The following is a 25,357-nucleotide window of genomic DNA, read 5'->3' on the forward strand; positions in this document are numbered from 1 at the left end:
GCTTGCCGTGCTACTTTTAACAATGGCACATGAACAATAACTTGTTTGCTTAGTGCCGTCATTATTGTGATTTAGATTCGTCACTTTACTATTTCAATCTATTGAGAAATCTCTGAAAACGATTGTTCTTTTGTAACCACAGCCAAGAATGCTTTAAAATATCACAACACAGTGCAAGCTGTCAAAAATGTATTCCTCATTTAAACTAAACATTTAGGTACACGCGTTTTACTTTTCACATTAATTAAAAGTTACAACTGCCAACACCTCAATTCAATCGGCAGCGTTTGTCCAACAAACACTCATGTTTACTTTCCATTCATCCAATGTTTACCTTCCTATATTAAAAGCTATTACAATTCACTTCACTGACTGGCAGTGTATACCAGCAACTGCCTAAAACAAGCTCAAAGCCAACACAAGCACTGCTTGAAATTACTCTTCAATGTTTCAACCTTGTTCTCTGTAAATTTGTAAACATTTCTAAACCAGTGGAGCTTGACCTGCATGGTTGACTTGAACACAGAGTGCTTGCCTACCACTCAATCTGATTTATTTTGCACTCAGTAAAAGTGGTCTGTAAACAAATATTGGCAAACTAAGTTACTTGTACTGGTACACAGTTGTGTTCTTTATATGTGCCTGTAGTACAGCAGTAAAGGATATTCAGAAAGTATGGAATTTATATAATTTAAAGTAGTGACTAGTTTCAGCTTTTAACTTTTACAAATTTGACCATAACTCTTAGAAAAATCAATGGAAATCTCAATAATTTTAGATCAATGTTTTGTGTAGTTTCAGTATGTTTTTGTATGAATATTTAGTGGTTTGTGGTTTCTATTCTCATGGAGCAGTGATTCTGTAATCTGATCTTATTGTGTGAGACTTATCTCCAGTGTGGACGTGTAACAACAAACCAATTGTCTGTTTATTCTCAAGTGAGATTTAGCCACTTATGAAGCTATTCCTGCGTTAAAAAGCACAAAACTGAACCCATTCAAAGCAAACTACAGTCAAGTTACCTATATATAGCAGGCAAAAAAATATATATATTTAATTAATAAAAAAAAATTATAAAATAATACAGGCAGAAGAGTTAGTCATTCGTAATCGGTCAGCATTATTTTTAAGTTGTGCAATTTCTCTTTTCATTGTTCTCATTTCAAGCTGCATTTCTTTCTGTATATTGTTCTCTCTTCTTTTGGATTCCTCGTTTAAATATTCCTCCATACCAGCATTGAAATGTTGGATTCGTTCATTGTTATTAAGTTGGACTTGTGTCAGTAAGGATTCCAACCTATCTTCAGTCATTTCGATGTTTGCCTATAGATGTATAACAGTGTTTATGTCTGCTACTATTGAGGCTTGGCATAGTTATTAATGTGATTTATAAAATTTACCTTACGTATACAGCTATTACCAATGCCATGGCAAAGTGGTTAGCGTGCCTGTCTTTAGCCTAGAGGATATGGGTTAAAGGCTTGATGTGGCTACCATTGTGTATGTTCTTGGGCAAGACACTTAAGGACAATTAGTTTAATGCAGTTGTCCTTATGGGCTGTCTAAATTGTCAGTCCCAACAAAGTTACATGTAGTAACTCGTAAGCAGGCATCAGATATAGGAAAATAAATAAATTACAATCAGGAGCCATCGAAATTGTCAGTCATACATAATATATTAACCCCTCCTAAAAAATATTGTTCAGTTACATATATGGTAACTTATAAGCAGGCATTAGATATATAAAAATAAATAAATTCCAATCAACCATTTATATCATGCTGTTAATGCCAAAAATTCAAACTAAATTACCTGTTTGTTCAGTTTCAAATCACTTGCAGTGTTCCTATATACCCTGTAAACATCTTGTAACTTTGCCGTCATTTCACTCCACAATCTGATCTCAATATCTTCAGTTACATTTTCCGTGTAATCTGAAGCAAGCCCACTCCATTCAACAGCAAACATTTCATGTTTTTTCTGTAAAATTTCAAATATTTTACAAATCTTTAGACATTGTAAATATAATCGTTTTTCAATTTTTTTATTTCACTCAAAACAGTTAGGTTGGAATACAAAAAGCAAGCTTTATATACGAATTTTTTGCATTTTATTTAATATAATTAAAAAAGGCTACTAAGTAATTCAAACTACTGAACAGTATAAAAAGGCAAATTAACACCCTACTAAAACGACATTTTTTATTTGAAAACTCATCTTATAAAACAGCTCAAACGCCCCCTTTTTTCATTTTAAAAGGGCCAAAATGGCATTCAAATACACCACAAACAGCACTCAAATACACTACAAAACAATATAAAACACGTCACAATAACACCCTACTTTTTTCACTGCATTGTTGAAATCCAATTTTGCTTTAAGTAGCAATTTTTCTGTCAAGATTTTATCCTGAGCCTCTTCATATGCTTTCCTAATCGTGGCCGCTGTTTTATTATCATCATCTGTAAAACATGTGTCAACAGATCTTTGTAGATATTCTTGGTTCTCCACTTTCATTTTATTTAACATGTTGTTGATATCTTTGTTCAGTTGTTCCTAGTAACATATATAGTAGGTTAAGGAACAAAGCATATTTCCAGAATTATATAGCTGTAGTGTTAATTGTAAAATAGGTTTAGGAAATATGGGACATTATGTGCTAATAGTACCAATCTTACCCCACCCTACTATACAGAGCTGTCAGGTTTTCGTTTATTTTAAAGAAATATACATGGTCACTGAATTATTGGTCTTTTTAGTTTTAAATTCTTAAGTTTAGTGTTACAGTACAAATTTGTCTACAACAGTGAAAATCCAACGATGATATATTACATTTATTTCAGATTTTTGTTTTAGCAAAGTAACAAAATTAATTTTAAAATGTTCCCCCATTCTAAATAATTTATTACTATGCAATTTTTTTTGTTACTGTACAATAAGCAGGTTGTTACTATACTGTATTATTTTCATTTTTTATACAATCTTAAAATATTACCTTGTATTAAACATTTTAATACAGTGCAAACAAATTGTCGTTAATATCTGCTAAACAGGTTATACTATACTGTATTAATTTAGTTTTTTATCCAATCTGTAAAAATTTAAGTCGAAAAGCATTTAAAATCGAACTAGCACCTGGAAGACGACCATCTCTTCATCTTTAAACTCATTGATCATATCTTCAGCAAGGCATAATCTTTCATCAGTTTTTACCTAAAAGGTGACACATTAGAAAATCTAACTGTGTGTCCAGACTCCAAACCCTATGTTACGGTCAGAAACGTTTTTTTTTTTTTTCGAAACGTTTTTTGTGTTAACGTTTTTTGATAGGTTATGGTCAAAAACGTTTTTTTTTTTTTTCTGAAACGTTTTTGGGTGTGTTTTAATTTACGCTTTGGTGACCGGCAGGTGGCAGTAGAGTACTACAATGCACTTAACGTTTGGCCACATTTTTTTTGTGAATAAAGAGCATTGGTGACCAGCAGATGGCAGTAGAGAGTAGGACTACATTGCTAAAACATGGCACCTAACGTTTGGCCACATTTTTTTATCAACAAAATAATTTTTGGGACAATACAGTCGGTTTGGAATGAAATTCCAATGGTATAAAGAACAGTTTTGGGAACTTGAATAAAGAAATGTCATGAACAACAAAAGAAAGTGTAATTGTATAAATAACAGTCATTGACAACAAAAAATGCATACACGAACTCAAAATATAAAACAGTACACCTGAACACCATAATGAAAATAGTATTAACCTATAAATTTTTTTATCCAGCAGGTAATAATAAATTGAGGCATTGATCATTAAAACACTTACATTATTAATATTAAACAGCACATTGAAGAATGGAAAAATGAAAACAAAACTTGAAGCGAAATTTTTATAAGTAGTGTTGACAACACTCTAAAACGGCAATTTTCTTCTTCTTTTTTTGGGGGTTACTTCGCTGTCAGACAAATTTATTATCTTTTTCTTTGGTGTATCTGAAAAAAAATTAAAACTTAGAACGAATTCCAGAGTTGGAAATTTTAGTACATGGCCAATAGCACCAATACTGTGACGACATAACACCCAAGAATAAACTAGTTATTCAGATTTTTTGCATACGCAGGAATTTCTTTAAAATTTCTGTGGGCAGAAACTTATGCACATTAGAGATTCTGTAAAATTCTCTTGGGGAAACCCAACCAAACTGTGAATATCATAATTTACAACACCTTTACTACTGCTACTACTATACATATAAGATTCAAAACAAATAAACATTTCCTTCCTGTAAAAAGCATGAGACAAAAAAATATCCTATGTTTAACAACCTGGAGTGATAATTTCTGCAACAAAGAAACTTACCGTGGATGACCAGTAGGCTGTAACTTGTTGCCCCACATACAAGTTTGCAAAATTTTTCATGGCAAGTTGGTTTACTTTAATTTCTTTAGGATTTGTTATAATCCTTTCTAACTTGTCATCCAAAAAGCGAACTCTGACAAACTCCTTTCCTGTACAAGTGTAAACACAAGATTAAATTTCTCTTATAAATGTGGAAATAAATGGGAACTTACCACGTCTGCTGCAGCCAATGTGCTGAACACCTGGAATGTAAAAGCATATATTTATAATAAATGTAACCCAGATGGATTAGTAATGCAATTATGCAAAATAAAGATTTACAAGGCAGTAGGCACCCTCGTACTTAAAAAGGAACACCAAATAATTGTGATACTATGACAATATAAGTATCAATTGTTCGCTCTATAATAACACGGAAAAAATGGTTTGTACGGAGGGTATTTGTACGTTTTGTTGACGCGTTAATCCATTTTCTTGCGCAACAAAGTCCGACGTAACAAATTACAATCAGAACTTTATTTTCGCGCCAAATAAACCGACCGGATGAATGTATTCTGTAATTCGTAAAAGTTTTTCTGTGTAGTCCAAAAAATGGAGAATGAAGTCTACACTACAAAGACATCTTTTTTTTTGCCATTTTGAACTAATGAAAATAGATAGATTAACAACGGTATTTAATCTGTGTAATGCTTGATCGCAAACGTTAAAAAACAAACGTTCAACTGGTATTCAAACTCCTGTTGGCTAAATAATCCACGTGCGAATCGCCAATGTGAAGCAAATTATCAACGTGTGAATTGCTATTATGTTGTTATTAATTGCCAGGTCAAACAACCGCTTTTACGATGCAATGAATCCACGTGTGAACCTCAACTATTTCGTAAATAAAGTAGTATTGGAATAGATTTAAGGCAGTTTATTTCCGCAATATATCGTTCTGAAAAACTAATAATTCCGACGAACGGGTCTTCGTTTGTATGACAACAAACCCCACACGCGTGCGTGTAGTCGTAGATTTAGATTTTTTTCACGTTGTAAAACAATCTTAAGGGGACGAAGAAAATGATAGTGTATGTTTGACTAAGACACACAAGACCCTAGAGGGGGTGTTTCTTTTGTGCTCAGTGGCGGATCTAGAGGGGGGTGTTGTGTTTGAACACCCCCTTCAGAAATTTTATGTATATTTTCTTTACGTAGCACTAAACGAATAACGACGCGCGTCAAGCAACATTTTTACTGTTCACCTGCTAAAACAGTACCTATATTAAGCTATATATCAGATATCACTTTTAATTTGGTCAATTAAAATCACACAATAATAATTTGGGTACCCAGCATACGAATTTTCTGAATCTTCGTCTGAAGCTTGCATGTTATGATCAGATCACAGGAAAGCAATGAGAAAAATTATGTAATGTTATACAAGACTAATAGTGTATTTCGTAAATATTTAATCTGCAAATGAGAAAATAGGCTGACATGCAATGGGAAAATAGCCCAATACCGATATGAATAATCTAAATAGTGTTAGAACTCGCAATGAGATTTTGCAAAGTTTATATAAATTTAATAGGCCGGCGAGATGGGTAATCCTGTCGCTGGTGACCAGTGAAAATTTTGGTCTCAAAATGTACTTTATGTCTCCCTGATACCCGCGGTATAATTTTTTTTTGAAAAAACTCGGGCGTTCGTGTCGAAAATTAACTTTGAAAATGCGCGAAAACGTGCTGCGTCACCGTAATTCGCCTGACTTGCGTAAGGTTAACGATTTATTACGTCACAATAGCGATATGTTACGTCACAGTAGTGACATATTACGTACGTTACAGCATGTTATAATCGTGTTTTTCGCACTGTTTTATGTTAGGGAAAACCCCAAGTCCTAACCCTTAACCCAACCCTAACCCCTACGTTTAACCCGTAACCTCTAAATCCAAAAAAACTAACAAATTACGTAATCTGTAACGTAGAAATCAAAGGTTGTAATACGCATTCTATGACGTCATAATCTAACCTTTGCCGGCTCGTGTGGAAAATACGGTGACGCAGCACGATTTCGCGCATTTTCAAAGTTAATTTTCGATACGAACGCCCGAGTTTTTAAAAAAAAAAATTATACAGCGAGTATCAGGGAGACGTAAGGTACATTTTGAGACCAAAATTTTCACTGGTCACCAGCGACAGGATTACCGGCGAGATGTTCCAAATAATTACTCACTAAAAACATCAACGGCTGTGGCACATAACATACACACATGCGGTACAGCATTCAATGTACTCCACATCGACAGGCAGACTATTCTAAACTACTTACTTACACATACCGCAATTAAAGACCTACTATTCAATACTGCTTAAATATGCTGCAGCTGTAGGCATATCTGCACGATGATGAGCTGAAACACGCGGTCGCTAAACAAACTGCGCTATGATTGGTTAGCATGGTCAGGTGATATTTCAAACCGCTAATTTTCTCTCTCTTCCTTATCCGCTATCTTTTTCTCATGGACGCCCTTCTGAAACCACGTAAACAACAGGAATTGTCAACAATTTTTTCTGTTCTCGTTGAAAAGGAGCAAATTTAAAAACACTTCTTACTTACATATACCGCAATTAAAGACCTACTATTTAATACTGTTTAAATATGCTGCAGCTGTAGGCATATCCAAAGTAAATAGATGTACAACAAGTAAGGACAGTCATTGTTTAAAAACAATGGCCAATGGACGCCATCTTGTTTCATGAGGCGTGAAATGCATGCATCAGCATGGGCGGCAGACGGACATTTTGCATATTTTAACTGTTTTTAGACCTTCATTCATTTTTTTTGTTTCAATAGTTGTATTAGAATACGGGAAACATTCGTATAAAGAGATTCCCACGATAACGCAATTAAATCGCTCTCGTTACAAGATTTTGATTTTTACAAGACTTTGATTTTGTTTTCGTGAAACAAAGTTCCAAAAACCTTTTTCAAAACAAAATATTGAAAATTTTCCAGAAACAACATTTTGTTTTGGAAACAAAATTTCATTTCTAAAAACGCTTTGAAAACAAAATTTCGTTTCGATAAACGTATTGCTCGGTCGTGTATATAAAGCCGATTCCCACGATTACGCAATTAAATCGCTTTCACATATGTTATTCTGCCCCGAATATAACAATTGAAGCATGAATCAATTTGTATTTGCGTTCTGCACACTACAACGTTAAAATTATTAAAATCAAATAGATTTATTATATAAAATCTTATGAAAGTTGTTTTCACTATGGTTTGGTCGTGCGTATAAAGAGATTCCCACGATTACGCAGTTAAATGGCTTTCACATGTGTTATTCTGCCCCGAATATAACAATTAAAGCATGAATCAATTTGTATTTGCGTTCTGCACACTACAACGTTAAAATTATGAAAATCAAAGTAGATTTACTATATAAAATCATATGAAAGTTGTTTTCACTATGGTACGTGCGTATAAAGCGATTCCCACGATTACGCAATTAAATCGCTCTCGTTACAAGATTTTGATTTTTACAAGATTTTGATTTTGTTTTCGTAAAACAAAATTCGAAAAATCTTTTTCAAAACAAAATTACGAAAAACTTTCCAGAAACAACATTTTGTTTCGAAAACAAAATTTCATTTCTAAATACGCTCTGAAAACAAAATTTCGTTTCGATAAACGTATTGCTCGGTCGTGTATATAACGCAGTTCCCACGATTACGCAATTAAATCGCTTTCACATGTCTTATTCTGCCCCGAATATAACAATTAAAGCATGAATCAATTTGTATTTGCGTTCTGCACACTACAACGTTAAAATTATGAAAATCAAAGTAGATTTACTATATAAAACCATATGAAAGTTGTTTTCACTATGGTACGGTCGTGCGTATAAAGAGATTCCCACGATTAGGCAATTAAATCGCTTTCGTTACAAGATTTTGATTTTTACAAGATTTTGATTTTGTTTTCGTAAAACAAAATTCCAAAAACCTTTTTCAAAACAAAATATGAAAAACTTTCCAGAAACAACATTTTGTTTCCGAAACAAAATTTCATTTCTAAAAACGCTTTGAAAACAAAATTTCGTTTCGATAAACGTATTGCTCGGTCGTGTATATAACGCAGTTCCCACGATTACGCAATTAAATCGCTTTCACATGTCTTATTCTGCCCCGAATATAACAATTAAAGCATGAATCAATTTGTATTTGCGTTCTGGACACTACAACGTTAAAATTATTAAAATCAAAGTAGATTTACTATATAAAATCATATGAAAGTTGTTTTCACTATGGTACGGTCGTGCGTATAAAGAGATTCCCACGATAACGCAATTAAATCGCTCTCGTTACAAGATTTTGATTTTTACAAGACTTTGATTTTGTTTTCGTAAAACAAAATTCCAAAAACCTTTTTCAACACAAAATATTGAAAATTTTCCAGAAACAACATTTTGTTTTGGAAACAAAATTTCATTTCTAAAAACGCTTTGAAAACAAAATTTCGTTTCGATAAACGTATTGCTCGGTCGTGTATATAAACCAGATTCCCACGATTACGCAATTAAATCGCTTTCACATGTCTTATTCTGCCCCGAATATAACAATTAAAGCATGAATCAATTTGTATTTGCGTTCTGCACACTACAACGTTAAAATTATGAAAATCAAAGTAAATTTACTATATAAAATCATATGAAAGTTGTTTTCACTATGGTACGGTCGTGCGTATAAAGCGATTCCCACGATTACGCAATTAAATCGCTTTCGTTACAAGATTTTGATTTTTACAAGACTTTGATTTTGTTTTCGTAAAACAAAATTCGAAAAATCTTTTTCAAAACAAAATTATGAAAAACTTTCCAGAAACAACATTTTGTTTCCGAAACAAAATTTCATTTCTAAAAACGCTTTGGAAACAAAATTTCGTTTCGATAAACGTATTGCTCGGGCGTGTATATAACGCAGTTCCCACGATTACGCAATTAAATCGCTTTCACATGTCTTATTCTGCCCCGAATATAACAATTAAAGCATGAATCAATTTGTATTTGCGTTCTGGACACTACAACGTTAAAATTATTAAAATCAAAGTAGATTTACTATATAAATTTATATGAAAGTTGTTTTCACTATCGTTTGGTCGTGCCTATAAAGAGATTCCCACGATTAGGCAGTTAAATCGCTTTCACATGTGTTATTCTGCCCCGAATATAACAATTAAAGCATGAATCAATTTGTATTTGCGTTCTGCACACTACAACGTTAAAATTATGAAAATCAAAAGAAAATTTACTCTATATAAAATCATATGAAAGTTGTTTTCACTATGGTACGGTCGTGCGTATAAAGCGATTCCCACGATTACGCAATTAAATCGCTCTCGTTACAAGATTTTGATTTTTACAAGATTTTGATTTTGTTTTCGTAAAACAAAATTCGAAAAATCTTTTTCAAAACAAAATTACGAAAAACTTTCCAGAAACAACATTTTGTTTCGAAAACAAAATTTCATTTCTAAATACGTTCTGAAAACAAAATTTCGTTTCGATAAACGTATTGCTCGGTCGTGTATATAACGCCGATTCCCACGATTACGCATTTAAATCGCTTTCACATGTCTTATTCTGCCCCGAATATAACAATTAAAGCATGAATCAATTTGTATTTGCGTTCTGCACACTACAACGTTAAAATTATGAAAATCAAAGTAAATTTACTATATAAAATCATATGAAAGTTGTTTTCACTATCGTTTGGTCGTGCGTATAAAGAGATTCCCACGATAACGCAATTAAATCGCTCTCGTTACAAGATTTTGATTTTTACAAGACTTTGATTTTGTTTTCGTAAAACAAAATTCCAAAAACCTTTTTCAAAACAAAATATTGAAAATTTTCCGGAAACAACATTTTGTTTTGGAAACAAAATTTCATTTCTAAAAACGCTTTGAAAACAAAATTTCGTTTCGATAAACGTATTGCTCTGTCGTGTATATAAACCCGATTCCCACGATTACGCAATTAAATCGCTTTCACATGTCTTATTCTGCCCCGAATATAACAATTAAAGCATGAATCAATTTGTATTTGCGTTCTGCACACTACAACGTTAAAATTATGAAAATCAAAGTAGATTTACTATATAAAATCATATGAAAGTTGTTTTCACTATGGTACGGTCGTGCGTATAAAGCGATTCCCACGATTACGCAATTAAATCGCTTTCGTTACAAGATTTTGATTTTTACAAGACTTTGATTTTGTTTTCGTAAAACAAAATTCGAAAAATATTTTTCAAAACAAAATTATGAAAAACTTTCCAGAAACAACATTTTGTTTCCGAAACAAAATTTCATTTCTAAAAACGCTTTGAAAACAAAATATCGTTTCGATAAACGTATTGCTCGGTCGTGTATATAACGCCGATTCCCACGATTACGCAATTAAATCGCTTTCACATGTCTTATTCTGCCCCGAATATAACAATTAAAGCATGAATCAATTTGTATTTGCGTTCTGGACACTACAACGTTAAAATTATGAAAATCAAAGTAAATTTACTATATAAAATCATATGAAAGTTGTTTTCACTATCGTTTGGTCGTACGTATAAAGAGATTCCCACGATTACGCAATTAAATCGCTTTCGTTACAAGATTTTGATTTTTACAAGACTTTGATTTTGTTTTCGTAAAACAAAATTCGAAAAATCTTTTTCAAAACAAAAGTACGAACAACTTTCCAGAAACAACATTTTGTTTCGAAAACAAAATTTCATTTCTAAATACGCTTTGAATACAAAATTTCGTTTCGATAAATGTTTTGCTCGGTCGTGTATATAAACACGATTCCCACGATTACGCAATTAAATCGCTTTCACATGTGTTATTCTGCCCCGAATATAACAATTAAAACATGAATCAATTTGTATTTGCGTTCTGCACACTACAACGTTAAAATTATGAAAATCAAAGTAAATTTACTATATAAAATCATATGAAAGTTGTTTTCACTATGGTACGGTCGTGCGTATAAAGCGATTCCCACGATTACGCAATTAAATCGCTTTCGTTACAAGATTTTGATTTTTACAAGACTTTGATTTTGTTTTCGTAAAACAAAATTCGAAAAATCTTTTTCAAAACAAAATTATGAAAAACTTTCCAGAAACAACATTTTGTTTCCGAAACAAAATTTCATTTCTAAAAACGCTTTGGAAACAAAATTTCGTTTCGATAAACGTATTGCTCAGGCGTGTATATAACGCAGTTCCCACGATTACGCAATTAAATCGCTTTCACATGTCTTATTCTGCCCCGAATATAACAATTAAAGCATGAATCAATTTGTATTTGCGTTCTGCACACTACAACGTTAAAATTATGAAAATCAAAGTAGATTTACTATATAAAATCATATGAAAGTTGTTTTCACTATGGTACGGTCGTGCGTATAAAGCGATGATTCCCACGATTACGCAGTTAAATCGCTTTCGTTACAAGATTTTGATTTTTACAAGACTTTGATTTTGTTTTCGTAAAACAAAATTCGAAAAATCTTTTTCAAAACAAAATTACGAACAACTTTCCAGAAACAACATTTTGTTTCGAAAACAAAATTTCATTTCTAAATACGCTTTGAATACAAAATTTCGTTTCGATAAATGTTTTGCTCGGTCGTGTATATAAACACGATTCCCACGATTACGCAATTAAATCGCTTTCACATGTGTTATTCTGCCCCGAATATAACAATTAAAACATGAATCAATTTGTATTTGCGTTCTGCACACTACAACGTTAAAATTATGAAAATCAAAGTAAATTTACTATATAAAATCATATGAAAGTTGTTTTCACTATGGTACGGTCGTGCGTATAAAGCGATTCCCACGATTACGCAATTAAATCGCTTTCGTTACAAGATTTTGATTTTTACAAGACTTTGATTTTGTTTTCGTAAAACAAAATTCGAAAAATCTTTTTCAAAACAAAATTATGAAAAACTTTCCAGAAACAACATTTTGTTTCCGAAACAAAATTTCATTTCTAAAAACGCTTTGGAAACAAAATTTCGTTTCGATAAACGTATTGCTCAGGCGTGTATATAACGCAGTTCCCACGATTACGCAATTAAATCGCTTTCACATGTCTTATTCTGCCCCGAATATAACAATTAAAGCATGAATCAATTTGTATTTGCGTTCTGCACACTACAACGTTAAAATTATGAAAATCAAAGTAGATTTACTATATAAAATCATATGAAAGTTGTTTTCACTATGGTACGGTCGTGCGTATAAAGCGATGATTCCCACGATTACGCAGTTAAATCGCTTTCGTTACAAGATTTTGATTTTTACAAGATTTTGATTTTGTTTTCGTAAAACAAAATTCGAAAAATCTTTTTCAAAACAAAATTACGAAAAACTTTCCAGAAACAACATTTTGTTTCGAAAACAAAATTTCATTTCTAAATACGTTCTGAAAACAAAATTTCGTTTCGATAAACGTATTGCTCGGTCGTGTATATAACGCCGATTCCCACGATTACGCAATTAAATCGCTTTCACATGTCTTATTCTGCCCCGAATATAACAATTAAAGCATGAATCAATTTGTATTTGCGTTCTGCACACTACAACGTTAAAATTATGAAAATCAAAGTAAATTTACTATATAAAATCATATGAAAGTTGTTTTCACTATGGTACGGTCGTGCGTATAAAGAGATTCCCACGATTACGCAGTTAAATGGCTTTCACATGTGTTATTCTGCCCCGAATATAACAATTAAAGCATGAATCAATTTGTATTTGCGTTCTGCACACTACAACGTTAAAATTATGAAAATCAAAGTAGATTTACTATATAAAATCATATGAAAGTTGTTTTCACTATGGTACGTGCGTATAAAGCGATTCCCACGATTACGCAATTAAATCGCTCTCGTTACAAGATTTTGATTTTTACAAGATTTTGATTTTGTTTTCGTAAAACAAAATTCGAAAAATCTTTTTCAAAACAAAATTACGAAAAACTTTCCAGAAACAACATTTTGTTTCGAAAACAAAATTTCATTTCTAAATACGCTCTGAAAACAAAATTTCGTTTCGATAAACGTATTGCTCGGTCGTGTATATAACGCAGTTCCCACGATTACGCAATTAAATCGCTTTCACATGTCTTATTCTGCCCCGAATATAACAATTAAAGCATGAATCAATTTGTATTTGCGTTCTGCACACTACAACGTTAAAATTATGAAAATCAAAGTAGATTTACTATATAAAATCATATGAAAGTTGTTTTCACTATGGTACGGTCGTGCGTATAAAGAGATTCCCACGATTAGGCAATTAAATCGCTTTCGTTACAAGATTTTGATTTTTACAAGATTTTGATTTTGTTTTCGTAAAACAAAATTCCAAAAACCTTTTTCAAAACAAAATATGAAAAACTTTCCAGAAACAACATTTTGTTTCCGAAACAAAATTTCATTTCTAAAAACGCTTTGAAAACAAAATTTCGTTTCGATAAACGTATTGCTCGGTCGTGTATATAACGCAGTTCCCACGATTACGCAATTAAATCGCTTTCACATGTCTTATTCTGCCCCGAATATAACAATTAAAGCATGAATCAATTTGTATTTGCGTTCTGGACACTACAACGTTAAAATTATTAAAATCAAAGTAGATTTACTATATAAAATCATATGAAAGTTGTTTTCACTATGGTACGGTCGTGCGTATAAAGAGATTCCCACGATAACGCAATTAAATCGCTCTCGTTACAAGATTTTGATTTTTACAAGACTTTGATTTTGTTTTCGTAAAACAAAATTCCAAAAACCTTTTTCAACACAAAATATTGAAAATTTTCCAGAAACAACATTTTGTTTTGGAAACAAAATTTCATTTCTAAAAACGCTTTGAAAACAAAATTTCGTTTCGATAAACGTATTGCTCGGTCGTGTATATAAACCAGATTCCCACGATTACGCAATTAAATCGCTTTCACATGTCTTATTCTGCCCCGAATATAACAATTAAAGCATGAATCAATTTGTATTTGCGTTCTGCACACTACAACGTTAAAATTATGAAAATCAAAGTAAATTTACTATATAAAATCATATGAAAGTTGTTTTCACTATGGTACGGTCGTGCGTATAAAGCGATTCCCACGATTACGCAATTAAATCGCTTTCGTTACAAGATTTTGATTTTTACAAGACTTTGATTTTGTTTTCGTAAAACAAAATTCGAAAAATCTTTTTCAAAACAAAATTATGAAAAACTTTCCAGAAACAACATTTTGTTTCCGAAACAAAATTTCATTTCTAAAAACGCTTTGGAAACAAAATTTCGTTTCGATAAACGTATTGCTCGGGCGTGTATATAACGCAGTTCCCACGATTACGCAATTAAATCGCTTTCACATGTCTTATTCTGCCCCGAATATAACAATTAAAGCATGAATCAATTTGTATTTGCGTTCTGGACACTACAACGTTAAAATTATTAAAATCAAAGTAGATTTACTATATAAATTTATATGAAAGTTGTTTTCACTATCGTTTGGTCGTGCCTATAAAGAGATTCCCACGATTAGGCAGTTAAATCGCTTTCACATGTGTTATTCTGCCCCGAATATAACAATTAAAGCATGAATCAATTTGTATTTGCGTTCTGCACACTACAACGTTAAAATTATGAAAATCAAAAGAAAATTTACTCTATATAAAATCATATGAAAGTTGTTTTCACTATGGTACGGTCGTGCGTATAAAGCGATTCCCACGATTACGCAATTAAATCGCTCTCGTTACAAGATTTTGATTTTTACAAGATTTTGATTTTGTTTTCGTAAAACAAAATTCGAAAAATCTTTTTCAAAACAAAATTACGAAAAACTTTCCAGAAACAACATTTTGTTTCGAAAACAAAATTTCATTTCTAAATACGTTCTGAAAACAAAATTTCGTTTCGATAAACGTATTGCTCGGTCGTGTATATAACGCCGATTCCCACGATTACGCATTTAAATCGCTTTCACATGTCTTATTCTGCCCCGAATATAACAATTAAAGCATGAATCAATTTGTATTTGCGTTCTGCACACTACAACGTTAAAATTATGAAAATCAAAGTAAATTTACTATATAAAATCATATGAAAGTTGTTTTCACTATCGTTTGGTCGTGCGTATAAAGAGATTCCCACGATAACGCAATTAAATCGCTCTCGTTACAAGATTTTGATTTTTACAAGACTTTGATTTTGTTTTCGTAAAACAAAATTCCAAAAACCTTTTTCAAAACAAAATATTGAAAATTTTCCGGAAACAACATTTTGTTTTGGAAACAAAATTTCATTTCTAAAAACGCTTTGAAAACAAAATTTCGTTTCGATAAACGTATTGCTCTGTCGTGTATATAAACCCGATTCCCACGATTACGCAATTAAATCGCTTTCACATGTCTTATTCTGCCCCGAATATAACAATTAAAGCATGAATCAATTTGTATTTGCGTTCTGCACACTACAACGTTAAAATTATGAAAATCAAAGTAGATTTACTATATAAAATCATATGAAAGTTGTTTTCACTATGGTACGGTCGTGCGTATAAAGCGATTCCCACGATTACGCAATTAAATCGCTTTCGTTACAAGATTTTGATTTTTACAAGACTTTGATTTTGTTTTCGTAAAACAAAATTCGAAAAATATTTTTCAAAACAAAATTATGAAAAACTTTCCAGAAACAACATTTTGTTTCCGAAACAAAATTTCATTTCTAAAAACGCTTTGAAAACAAAATATCGTTTCGATAAACGTATTGCTCGGTCGTGTATATAACGCCGATTCCCACGATTACGCAATTAAATCGCTTTCACATGTCTTATTCTGCCCCGAATATAACAATTAAAGCATGAATCAATTTGTATTTGCGTTCTGCACACTACAACGTTAAAATTATGAAAATCAAAGTAAATTTACTATATAAAATCATATGAAAGTTGTTTTCACTATCGTTTGGTCGTACGTATAAAGAGATTCCCACGATTACGCAATTAAATCGCTTTCGTTACAAGATTTTGATTTTTACAAGACTTTGATTTTGTTTTCGTAAAACAAAATTCGAAAAATCTTTTTCAAAACAAAAGTACGAACAACTTTCCAGAAACAACATTTTGTTTCGAAAACAAAATTTCATTTCTAAATACGCTTTGAATACAAAATTTCGTTTCGATAAATGTTTTGCTCGGTCGTGTATATAAACACGATTCCCACGATTACGCAATTAAATCGCTTTCACATGTGTTATTCTGCCCCGAATATAACAATTAAAACATGAATCAATTTGTATTTGCGTTCTGCACACTACAACGTTAAAATTATGAAAATCAAAGTAAATTTACTATATAAAATCATATGAAAGTTGTTTTCACTATGGTACGGTCGTGCGTATAAAGCGATTCCCACGATTACGCAATTAAATCGCTTTCGTTACAAGATTTTGATTTTTACAAGACTTTGATTTTGTTTTCGTAAAACAAAATTCGAAAAATCTTTTTCAAAACAAAATTATGAAAAACTTTCCAGAAACAACATTTTGTTTCCGAAACAAAATTTCATTTCTAAAAACGCTTTGGAAACAAAATTTCGTTTCGATAAACGTATTGCTCAGGCGTGTATATAACGCAGTTCCCACGATTACGCAATTAAATCGCTTTCACATGTCTTATTCTGCCCCGAATATAACAATTAAAGCATGAATCAATTTGTATTTGCGTTCTGCACACTACAACGTTAAAATTATGAAAATCAAAGTAGATTTACTATATAAAATCATATGAAAGTTGTTTTCACTATGGTACGGTCGTGCGTATAAAGCGATGATTCCCACGATTACGCAGTTAAATCGCTTTCGTTACAAGATTTTGATTTTTACAAGACTTTGATTTTGTTTTCGTAAAACAAAATTCGAAAAATCTTTTTCAAAACAAAATTACGAACAACTTTCCAGAAACAACATTTTGTTTCGAAAACAAAATTTCATTTCTAAATACGCTTTGAATACAAAATTTCGTTTCGATAAATGTTTTGCTCGGTCGTGTATATAAACACGATTCCCACGATTACGCAATTAAATCGCTTTCACATGTGTTATTCTGCCCCGAATATAACAATTAAAACATGAATCAATTTGTATTTGCGTTCTGCACACTACAACGTTAAAATTATGAAAATCAAAGTAAATTTACTATATAAAATCATATGAAAGTTGTTTTCACTATGGTACGGTCGTGCGTATAAAGCGATTCCCACGATTACGCAATTAAATCGCTTTCGTTACAAGATTTTGATTTTTACAAGACTTTGATTTTGTTTTCGTAAAACAAAATTCGAAAAATCTTTTTCAAAACAAAATTATGAAAAACTTTCCAGAAACAACATTTTGTTTCCGAAACAAAATTTCATTTCTAAAAACGCTTTGGAAACAAAATTTCGTTTCGATAAACGTATTGCTCAGGCGTGTATATAACGCAGTTCCCACGATTACGCAATTAAATCGCTTTCACATGTCTTATTCTGCCCCGAATATAACAATTAAAGCATGAATCAATTTGTATTTGCGTTCTGCACACTACAACGTTAAAATTATGAAAATCAAAGTAGATTTACTATATAAAATCATATGAAAGTTGTTTTCACTATGGTACGGTCGTGCGTATAAAGCGATGATTCCCACGATTACGCAGTTAAATCGCTTTCGTTACAAGATTTTGATTTTTACAAGATTTTGATTTTGTTTTCGTAAAACAAAATTCGAAAAATCTTTTTCAAAACAAAATTACGAAAAACTTTCCAGAAACAACATTTTGTTTCGAAAACAAAATTTCATTTCTAAATACGTTCTGAAAACAAAATTTCGTTTCGATAAACGTATTGCTCGGTCGTGTATATAACGCCGATTCCCACGATTACGCAATTAAATCGCTTTCACATGTCTTATTCTGCCCCGAATATAACAATTAAAGCATGAATCAATTTGTATTTGCGTTCTGCACACTACAACGTTAAAATTATGAAAATCAAAGTAAATTTACTATATAAAATCATATGAAAGTTGTTTTCACTATGGTACGGTCGTGCGTATAAAGAGATTCCCACGATAACGCAATTAAATCGCTCTCGTTACAAGATTTTGATTTTTACAAGACTTTGATTTTGTTTTCGTAAAACAAAATTCCAAAAACCTTTTTCAAAACAAAATATTGAAAATTTTCCGGAAACAACATTTTGTTTTGGAAACAAAATTTCATTTCTAAAAACGCTTTGAAAACAAAATTTCGTTTCGATAAACGTATTGCTCGGTCGTGTATATAAACCCGATTCCCACGATTACGCAATTAAATCGCTTTCACATGTCTTATTCTGCCCCGAATATAACAATTAAAGCATGAATCAATTTGTATTTGCGTTCTGCACACTACAACGTTAAAATTATGAAAATCAAAGTAAATTTACTATATAAAATCATATGAAAGTTGTTTTCACTATGGTACGGTCGTGCGTATAAAGCGATTCCCACGATTACGCAATTAAATCGCTTTCGTTACAAGATTTTGATTTTTACAAGACTTTGATTTTGTTTTCGTAAAACAAAATTCAAAAAATCTTTTTCAAAACAAAATTATGAAAAACTTTCCAGAAACAACATTTTGTTTCCGAAACAAAATTTCATTTCTAAAAACGCTTTGGAAACAAAATTTCGTTTCGATAAACGTATTGCTCAGGCGTGTATATAACGCAGTTCCCACGATTACGCAATTAAATCGCTTTCACATGTCTTATTCTGCCCCGAATATAACAATTAAAGCATGAATCAATTTGTATTTGCGTTCTGCACACTACAACGTTAAAATTATGAAAATCAAAGTAAATTTACTATATAAAATCATATGAAAGTTGTTTTCACTATGGTACGGTCGTGCGTATAAAGCGATTCCCACGATTACGCAATTAAATCGCTCTCGTTACAAGATTTTGATTTTTACAAGATTTTGATTTTGTTTTCGTAAAACAAAATTCGAAAAATCTTTTTCAAAACAAAATTACGAAAAACTTTCCAGAAACAACATTTTGTTTCGAAAACAAAATTTCATTTCTAAATACGTTCTGAAAACAAAATTTCGTTTCGATAAACGTATTGCTCGGTCGTGTATATAACGCCGATTCCCACGATTACGCAATTAAATCGCTTTCACATGTCTTATTCTGCCCCGAATATAACAATTAAAGCATGAATCAATTTGTATTTGCGTTCTGCACACTACAACGTTAAAATTATGAAAATCAAAGTAAATTTACTATATAAAATCATATGAAAGTTGTTTTCACTATGGTACGGTCGTGCGTATAAAGCGATTCCCACGATTACGCAATTAAATCGCTTTCGTTACAAGATTTTGATTTTTACAAGACTTTGATTTTGTTTTCGTAAAACAAAATTCGAAAAATCTTTTTCAAAACAAAATTATGAAAAACTTTCCAGAAACAACATTTTGTTTCCGAAACAAAATTTCATTTCTAAACACGCTCTGAAAACAAAATTTCGTTTCGATAAACGTATTGCTCGGTCGTGTATATAACGCAGTTCCCACGATTACGCAATTAAATCGCTTTCACGTGTCTTATTCTGCTCCGAATATAACAATTAAAGCATGAATCAATTTGTATTTGCGTTCTGCACACTACAACGTTAAAATTATGAAAATCAAAGTAGATTTACTATATAAAATCATATGAAAGTTGTTTTCACTATCGTTTGGTCGTGCGTATAAAGAGATTCCCACGATTAGGCAGTTAAATCGCTTTCACATGTCTTATTCTGCCCCGAATATAACAATTAAAGCATGAATCAATTTGTATTTGCGTTCTGCACACTACAACGTTAAAATTATGAAAATCAAAGTAAATTTACTATATAAAATCATATGAAAGTTGTTTTCACTATGGTACGGTCGTGCGTATAAAGAGATTCCCACGATTAGGCAATTAAATCGCTTTCGTTACAAGATTTTGATTTTTACAAGACTTTGTTTTTGTTTTCGTAAAACAAAATTTGTATAATCTTTTTTAAAGCGAAATTATGAAAAACTTTCCAGAAACAACATTTTGTTTTGGAAACAAAATTTCATTTCCAAAAACGCTTTGAAAACAAAATTTCGTTTCGATAAACGTATTGCTCGGTCGTGTATATAAAGCCGATTCCCACGATTACGCAATTAAATCGCTTTCGTTACAAGATTTTGTTTTTCAAAGACTTTGTTTTTGTTTTCGTAAAACAAAATTCGTATAATCTTTTTCAAAGCGAAATTATGAAAAACTATCCAGAAACAACAGTTTGTTTCGATAAACGTATCGCTCAGCTGTGTGTAAATCGCGATTCCTACGAAACAAACAAAAACATTTTTTAAAACTTATAGAATCAAAATTTCGTTTTAAAATCGATTCGGAAACACTTTTGTTTCGAAAAACTTTTTCGAAATAATATTCCGTTTTCAAAAACGGTTTGGAAATATAATAAAAAAAACAATATTTTGTTAAAAAAAAAATTGATAAACTCGCTTTTAAATAACGTTTTTAAAGACGAGAAGAAAACAAAAAGAATATTTAAAATTTTTCGAAGAGAAAATTTTAATTCAAAAATTGTTTCGGTAACAAAATTTTCGTTTAAAAAACGATTCGGAAACAAAATTACGTTACGAAAAACGTTTCGGTAAACAAAATTTCGTTTCAAAAAACGATTCGGAACCAAAATTTCGTTTCGAAAAGCGTTTCGGAATCAAAATTTCGTTTCCAAAAATGGTTTGGAGATATAATAAAAAAAGACATTTAAAATTAAAAATTTGTTCGTAAAGAAAAATTTGTTAAACTCGATTTTAAGTAAAATTTTGGAGGCCGAGACAAAAACAAAATAGAATGTTAAAAACGTCCGTAAATAAAATTTCGTTTAAAAAACGTTTCGGAAACAAAATTTCGTTTCGAAAAACGTTTCGGAGACAAAATTTTGTTTCGAAAAACGATTCGGAAACAAAATTTCGTTTCGAAAAACGTTTCGGGATCAAAATTTCGTTTTCAAAAATGGTTTCGAAATATAATAAAAAATAACAATTAAAATTAAAGATTTGTTCGTAAAGAAAAATTTGTTAAACTCGATTTTTGGTAAAATTTTGAAAGACGAGACAAAAACAAAAAAAGAATATTAAAAACGTCCGTAAATAATATTTCGTTTAAAAAACGTTTCGGAAACAAAATTTCGTTTCGAAATACGTTTCGAAGACAAAATTTTGTTTCCAAAAACGTTTCGAAGACAAAATTTTCTTCCGAAAAACGTTTCGGATTTAAAATTTCATTTCGAAAAAACGTTTCGGAAACAAAATTTCCTTTCAAAAATTGTTTCGGTAACAAAATTTTCGTTTCGAAAAAACGATTCGGAAAACAAAATTTCGGTTCGAAAAACGATTCGGAAACAAAATTTCGTTTCGAAAAACGTTTCGGAAACAAAATTTCATTTCAAAAATTGTTTCGGTAACAAAATTTTCGTTTCGAAAAAACGATTCGGAAAACAAAATTTCGGTTCAAAAAACGTTTCGGAATCAAAATTTCGTTTCCAAAAATGGTTTGGAGATATAATAAAAAAAAGACATTTAAAATTTAAAAATTTGGTCGTAAAGACAAATTTGTTAAACTCGATTTTAAGTACAACTTTGAAAGACGAGACAAAAACAAAAAAGAATGTTAAAAACGTCCGTATTTCGTTTAAAAAACGTTTCGGAAACAAAATTTCGTTTCGAAAAACGTTTCGGAGACAAAATTTTGTTTCGAAAAACGATTCGGAAACAAAATTTCGTTTCGAAAAACGTTTCGGGATCAAAATTTCGTTTCCAAAATGGTTTCGAAATATAATAAAAAATAACAAATAAAATTAAAAATTTGTTCGTAAAGAAAAATTTGTTAAACTCGATTTTTGGTAAAATTTTGAAAGACGAGACAAAAACAAAAAAAAAGAATATTAAAAACGTCCGTAAATAATATTTCGTTTAAAAAACGTTTCGGAAACAAATTTTCGTTTCGAAAATACGATTCGGAAAACAAAATTTCGGTTCGAAAATTGTTTCGGTAACAAAATTTTCGTTTCGAAAAAACGATTCGGAAAACAAAATTTCGGTTCGAAAAACGATTCGGAAACAAAATTTCGTTTCGAAAAACGTTTCGGGATCAAAATTTCGTTTCAAAAATTGTTTCGGTAACAAAATTTTCGTTTCGAAAAAACGATTCGGAAAACAAAATTTCGGTTCGAAAAACGATTCGGAAACAAAATTTCGTTTCGAAAAACGTTTCGGGATCAAAATTTCGTTTCCAAAAATGGTTTCGAAAGATAATAAAAAATAACAAATAAAATTAAAAATTTGTTCGTAAAGAAAAATTTGTTAAACTCGATTTTTAGTAAAATTTTGAAAGACGAGACAAAAACAAAAAAAAGAATATTAAAAACGTCCGTAAATAATATTTCGTTTAAAAAACGTTTCGAAGACAAAATTTCGTTTCCAAAAACGTTTCGAAGACAAAATTTCCTTCCGAAAAACGTTTCGGATTTAAAATTTCATTTCGAAAAAACGTTTCGAAAACAAAATTTCATTTCGAAAAAACGTTTCGGAAACAAAATTTCGTTTCAAAAAACGTTTCGGAGACAAAATTTCGTTTCCTAAAACGTTTCGAAAACAAAATTTCCTTCCGAAAAACGTTTCGGATTCAAAATTTCATTTCGAAAAAACGTTTCGAAAACAAAATTTCGTTTCGAAATTGTTTCGGTAACAAAAACGATTCGGAAAACAAAATTCCGTTTCGAAAAACGTTTCGGAAACAAAATTTCGTTTCGAAAATTGTTTCGGTGACAAAATTTTCGTTTCGAAAAAACCATTCGGAAAACAAAATTTCGGTTCGAAAAACGTTTCGGAATCAAAATTTTGTTTCCAAAAATGGTTTGGAGATATAGGAAAAAATGACATTTAAAATTTAAAATTTGTTCGTAAAGAAAAATTTGTTAAACTCGATTTTAAGTAAAATTTTGGAGGCCGAGACAAAAACAAAAAAGAATATTAAAAACGTCCGTAAATAAAATTTCGTTTAAAAAACGTTTCGGAAACAAAATTTCGTTTCGAAAAACGTTTCGGAGACAAAATTTCGTTTCCAAAAACGTTTCGAAAACAAAATTTCCTTCCGAAAAACGTTTCGGATTTAAAATTTCATTTAGAAAAAACGTTTCGGAAACAAAATTTCGTTTCGAAAAACGTTTCGGAAACAAAATTTCATTTCAAAAATTGTTTCGGTAACAAAATTTTCGTTTCGAAAAAACGTTTCGGAAACAAAATTTCGTTTCGAAAAACGTTTCGGAAACAAAATTTCATTTCAAAAAAACTTTTCGGAATTAAAGTTTTTATTTCAAACATTGTTTCGGTAACAAAATTTTGTTTCGAAAAAACGTTTCGAAATCAAAATTTCATTTTAAAAATTGTTTCGAAAAAACGATTCGGAAACAAAATTTCGTTTCGGAAAAAAATCGTTTCGAAAATTGTTTTAAAAACAAAATTTCGTTTCGGAAACAAAATTCGTTTCGAAAAACGTGTTTGAAACCAAATTTCGTTTCGAACAACGATTTAGAAACAAAATTTCGTTGCGGAAACCAAATTTCACATTTCAGAATCGAAATTATGTTTCAAAAAACGTTTCGGAAACGTATTTTTTTGGGGGAGTTTGTGCGGTAATTTAAACTTTAAGACGTTAAAATCTGTTTCCACATTGAAGTGTTATCAATATCTCTCTCTAGCATCATCAACTGGTAGCTAATATTTCGAAACGACTTTTTAGTTTCAAAATGTTTCGGATCATAACCTATGATTTTTTAATTTCAAAGTCTCGAAACGTTTTTTTGTCAAAATTTTGTTTCAAGGCATAAATTTCGGAAACGAAATTTCGTTTTCGAAAAGATTTTAGTCATTTCGAAACGAAATTTCGCGATTCGAAACGAAATTGGAAACGTTTTTTTCGCTTAAAGGCAAAAATGCATTAGTGACCTTACCCAATAACCAGTGTTTTTGGCGTGTGTTTTTACTAACCGAATTTGGCGTGCTGCTTGCTCTTGAGGAAGACCTGCTCGATGCAGGGCTACTACTAATTGAAGTACTTTGATTGCCATTTTTTACCATGTAACCTTCTTTTGAAGACATCATAGTTTGCTCTTTGATAATGCTGCATACCCTTTTCATTATGCTGTTTCGTTATTGCACAGGAATATATATACCGCTGCACTCAGGCTCAGTAATTGGATATTTGCTCTTACAAATTGCTCTAATTTAACTTGAAGGCTTCCCTCTGCAAATTATAAATACCATGCAAGAGTCCACAGCCACACAGTGCAGTTTCTCATGCAGGCTGATTAAATATACATGAAAAGTAAATGTAGTTGGACAAGGAAGGACATGAATTAAATATAGATGGTGTAGATCATTACACAGCCAACATACATAATTTATACATGACCCACAGCATAAGATAACATGCAATTTATAAGCTATCTACAAGTCTTATAAAACTTAGTCTATAGTAAACATGGTAGAATCTTCACTTATGTTATCTCCTTCAAAAATAACAGCAGGATATTAAAGTGTCATGCCTATAGCATAGTGTTTTAATTATGGAAAAACAAGTGTCTGTATAATGGTTAAGTGGGTAATATGCCAACTCTGGTCTAAATACACTGTATAAATACAATAGAACAGTCTATATGTATATAATACCCAATGACTACAGTGAATTCTCACAAAACTCTATTTACTTTTGCTTTCCTGCTAATTCCCCTTTCTTTGCTATTTTAATTAATCTGATCCTCATTACTACACTTATAAGGATAAA

At 31.2% G+C, this 25,357-nt stretch overlaps 3 protein-coding genes across 9 annotated transcripts in view; 1 reads left to right on the plus strand and 2 right to left on the minus strand.

The window, feature by feature from the left end:
• LOC149736631 (coiled-coil domain-containing protein 33-like) overlaps positions 1–25,357 on the plus strand; it is a 41,507-nt gene that overhangs the window by 2,991 nt on the left and 13,159 nt on the right. The window lies entirely within an intron of this gene.
• Positions 175–25,326, minus strand: LOC149736632 (uncharacterized). The gene is made up of 5 exons (XM_089877342.1): positions 24,562–25,326; positions 3,137–3,214; positions 2,345–2,557; positions 1,814–1,981; positions 175–1,323 (listed from the first exon to the last, which is right to left on the minus strand). Exons 1-5 carry the CDS (start codon positions 24,709–24,711, stop codon positions 1,072–1,074), a joined length of 861 nt encoding a protein of 286 aa, XP_089733468.1. The 5' UTR covers positions 24,712–25,326; the 3' UTR covers positions 175–1,071.
• LOC149736633 (uncharacterized) lies at positions 3,648–7,135 on the minus strand. Of its 5 annotated transcripts, none has more exons than XM_089877370.1 (4): positions 6,577–7,135; positions 4,571–4,600; positions 4,359–4,507; positions 3,648–3,991 (listed from the first exon to the last, which is right to left on the minus strand). In XM_089877370.1, exons 1-4 carry the CDS (start codon positions 6,641–6,643, stop codon positions 3,971–3,973), a joined length of 267 nt encoding a protein of 88 aa, XP_089733496.1. In that variant the 5' UTR covers positions 6,644–7,135; the 3' UTR covers positions 3,648–3,970. The 5 variants fall into 5 exon arrangements, with proteins under 5 accessions (XP_089733496.1, XP_089733493.1, XP_089733497.1 ...); XM_089877367.1 differs by having other exon boundaries at positions 4,325–4,507; positions 6,577–7,038; XM_089877371.1 differs by lacking the exon at positions 6,577–7,135 and adding an exon at positions 5,690–5,916.

This window comes from Ciona robusta, chromosome 4 (assembly GCF_009617815.1).
Source record: "Ciona robusta chromosome 4, ASM961781v2".
Taxonomy (NCBI): domain Eukaryota; kingdom Metazoa; phylum Chordata; class Ascidiacea; order Phlebobranchia; family Cionidae; genus Ciona; species Ciona robusta.

Bases quoted from the DNA above. Each gene is read 5' to 3' on its own strand.
- LOC149736633 (XM_089877367.1), bottom strand. From the start codon at position 6,643: ATGTGGAGTACATTGAATGCTGTACCGCATGTGTGTATGTTATGTGCC. The intron at 4,601-6,576 runs GTGAGTAATTAT...TTTACATTCCAG, and splicing joins CACAGCCGTTGATGTTTTTA to GTGTTCAGCACATTGGCTGC. The intron at 3,992-4,324 runs GTTGTTAAACAT...ATTTTTTTTCAG, and splicing joins TGCAGAAATTATCACTCCAG to ATACACCAAAGAAAAAGATA.
- LOC149736632 (XM_089877342.1), bottom strand. From the start codon at position 24,711: ATGAAAAGGGTATGCAGCATTATCAAAGAGCAAACTATGATGTCTTCA. The intron at 3,215-24,561 runs GTTAGTAAAAAC...GTCACCTTTTAG, and splicing joins CAAGCAGCACGCCAAATTCG to GTAAAAACTGATGAAAGATT. The intron at 1,982-2,344 runs GTAGGGTGTTAT...GAAATTTTACAG, and splicing joins TCAACAATGCAGTGAAAAAA to AAAAAACATGAAATGTTTGC.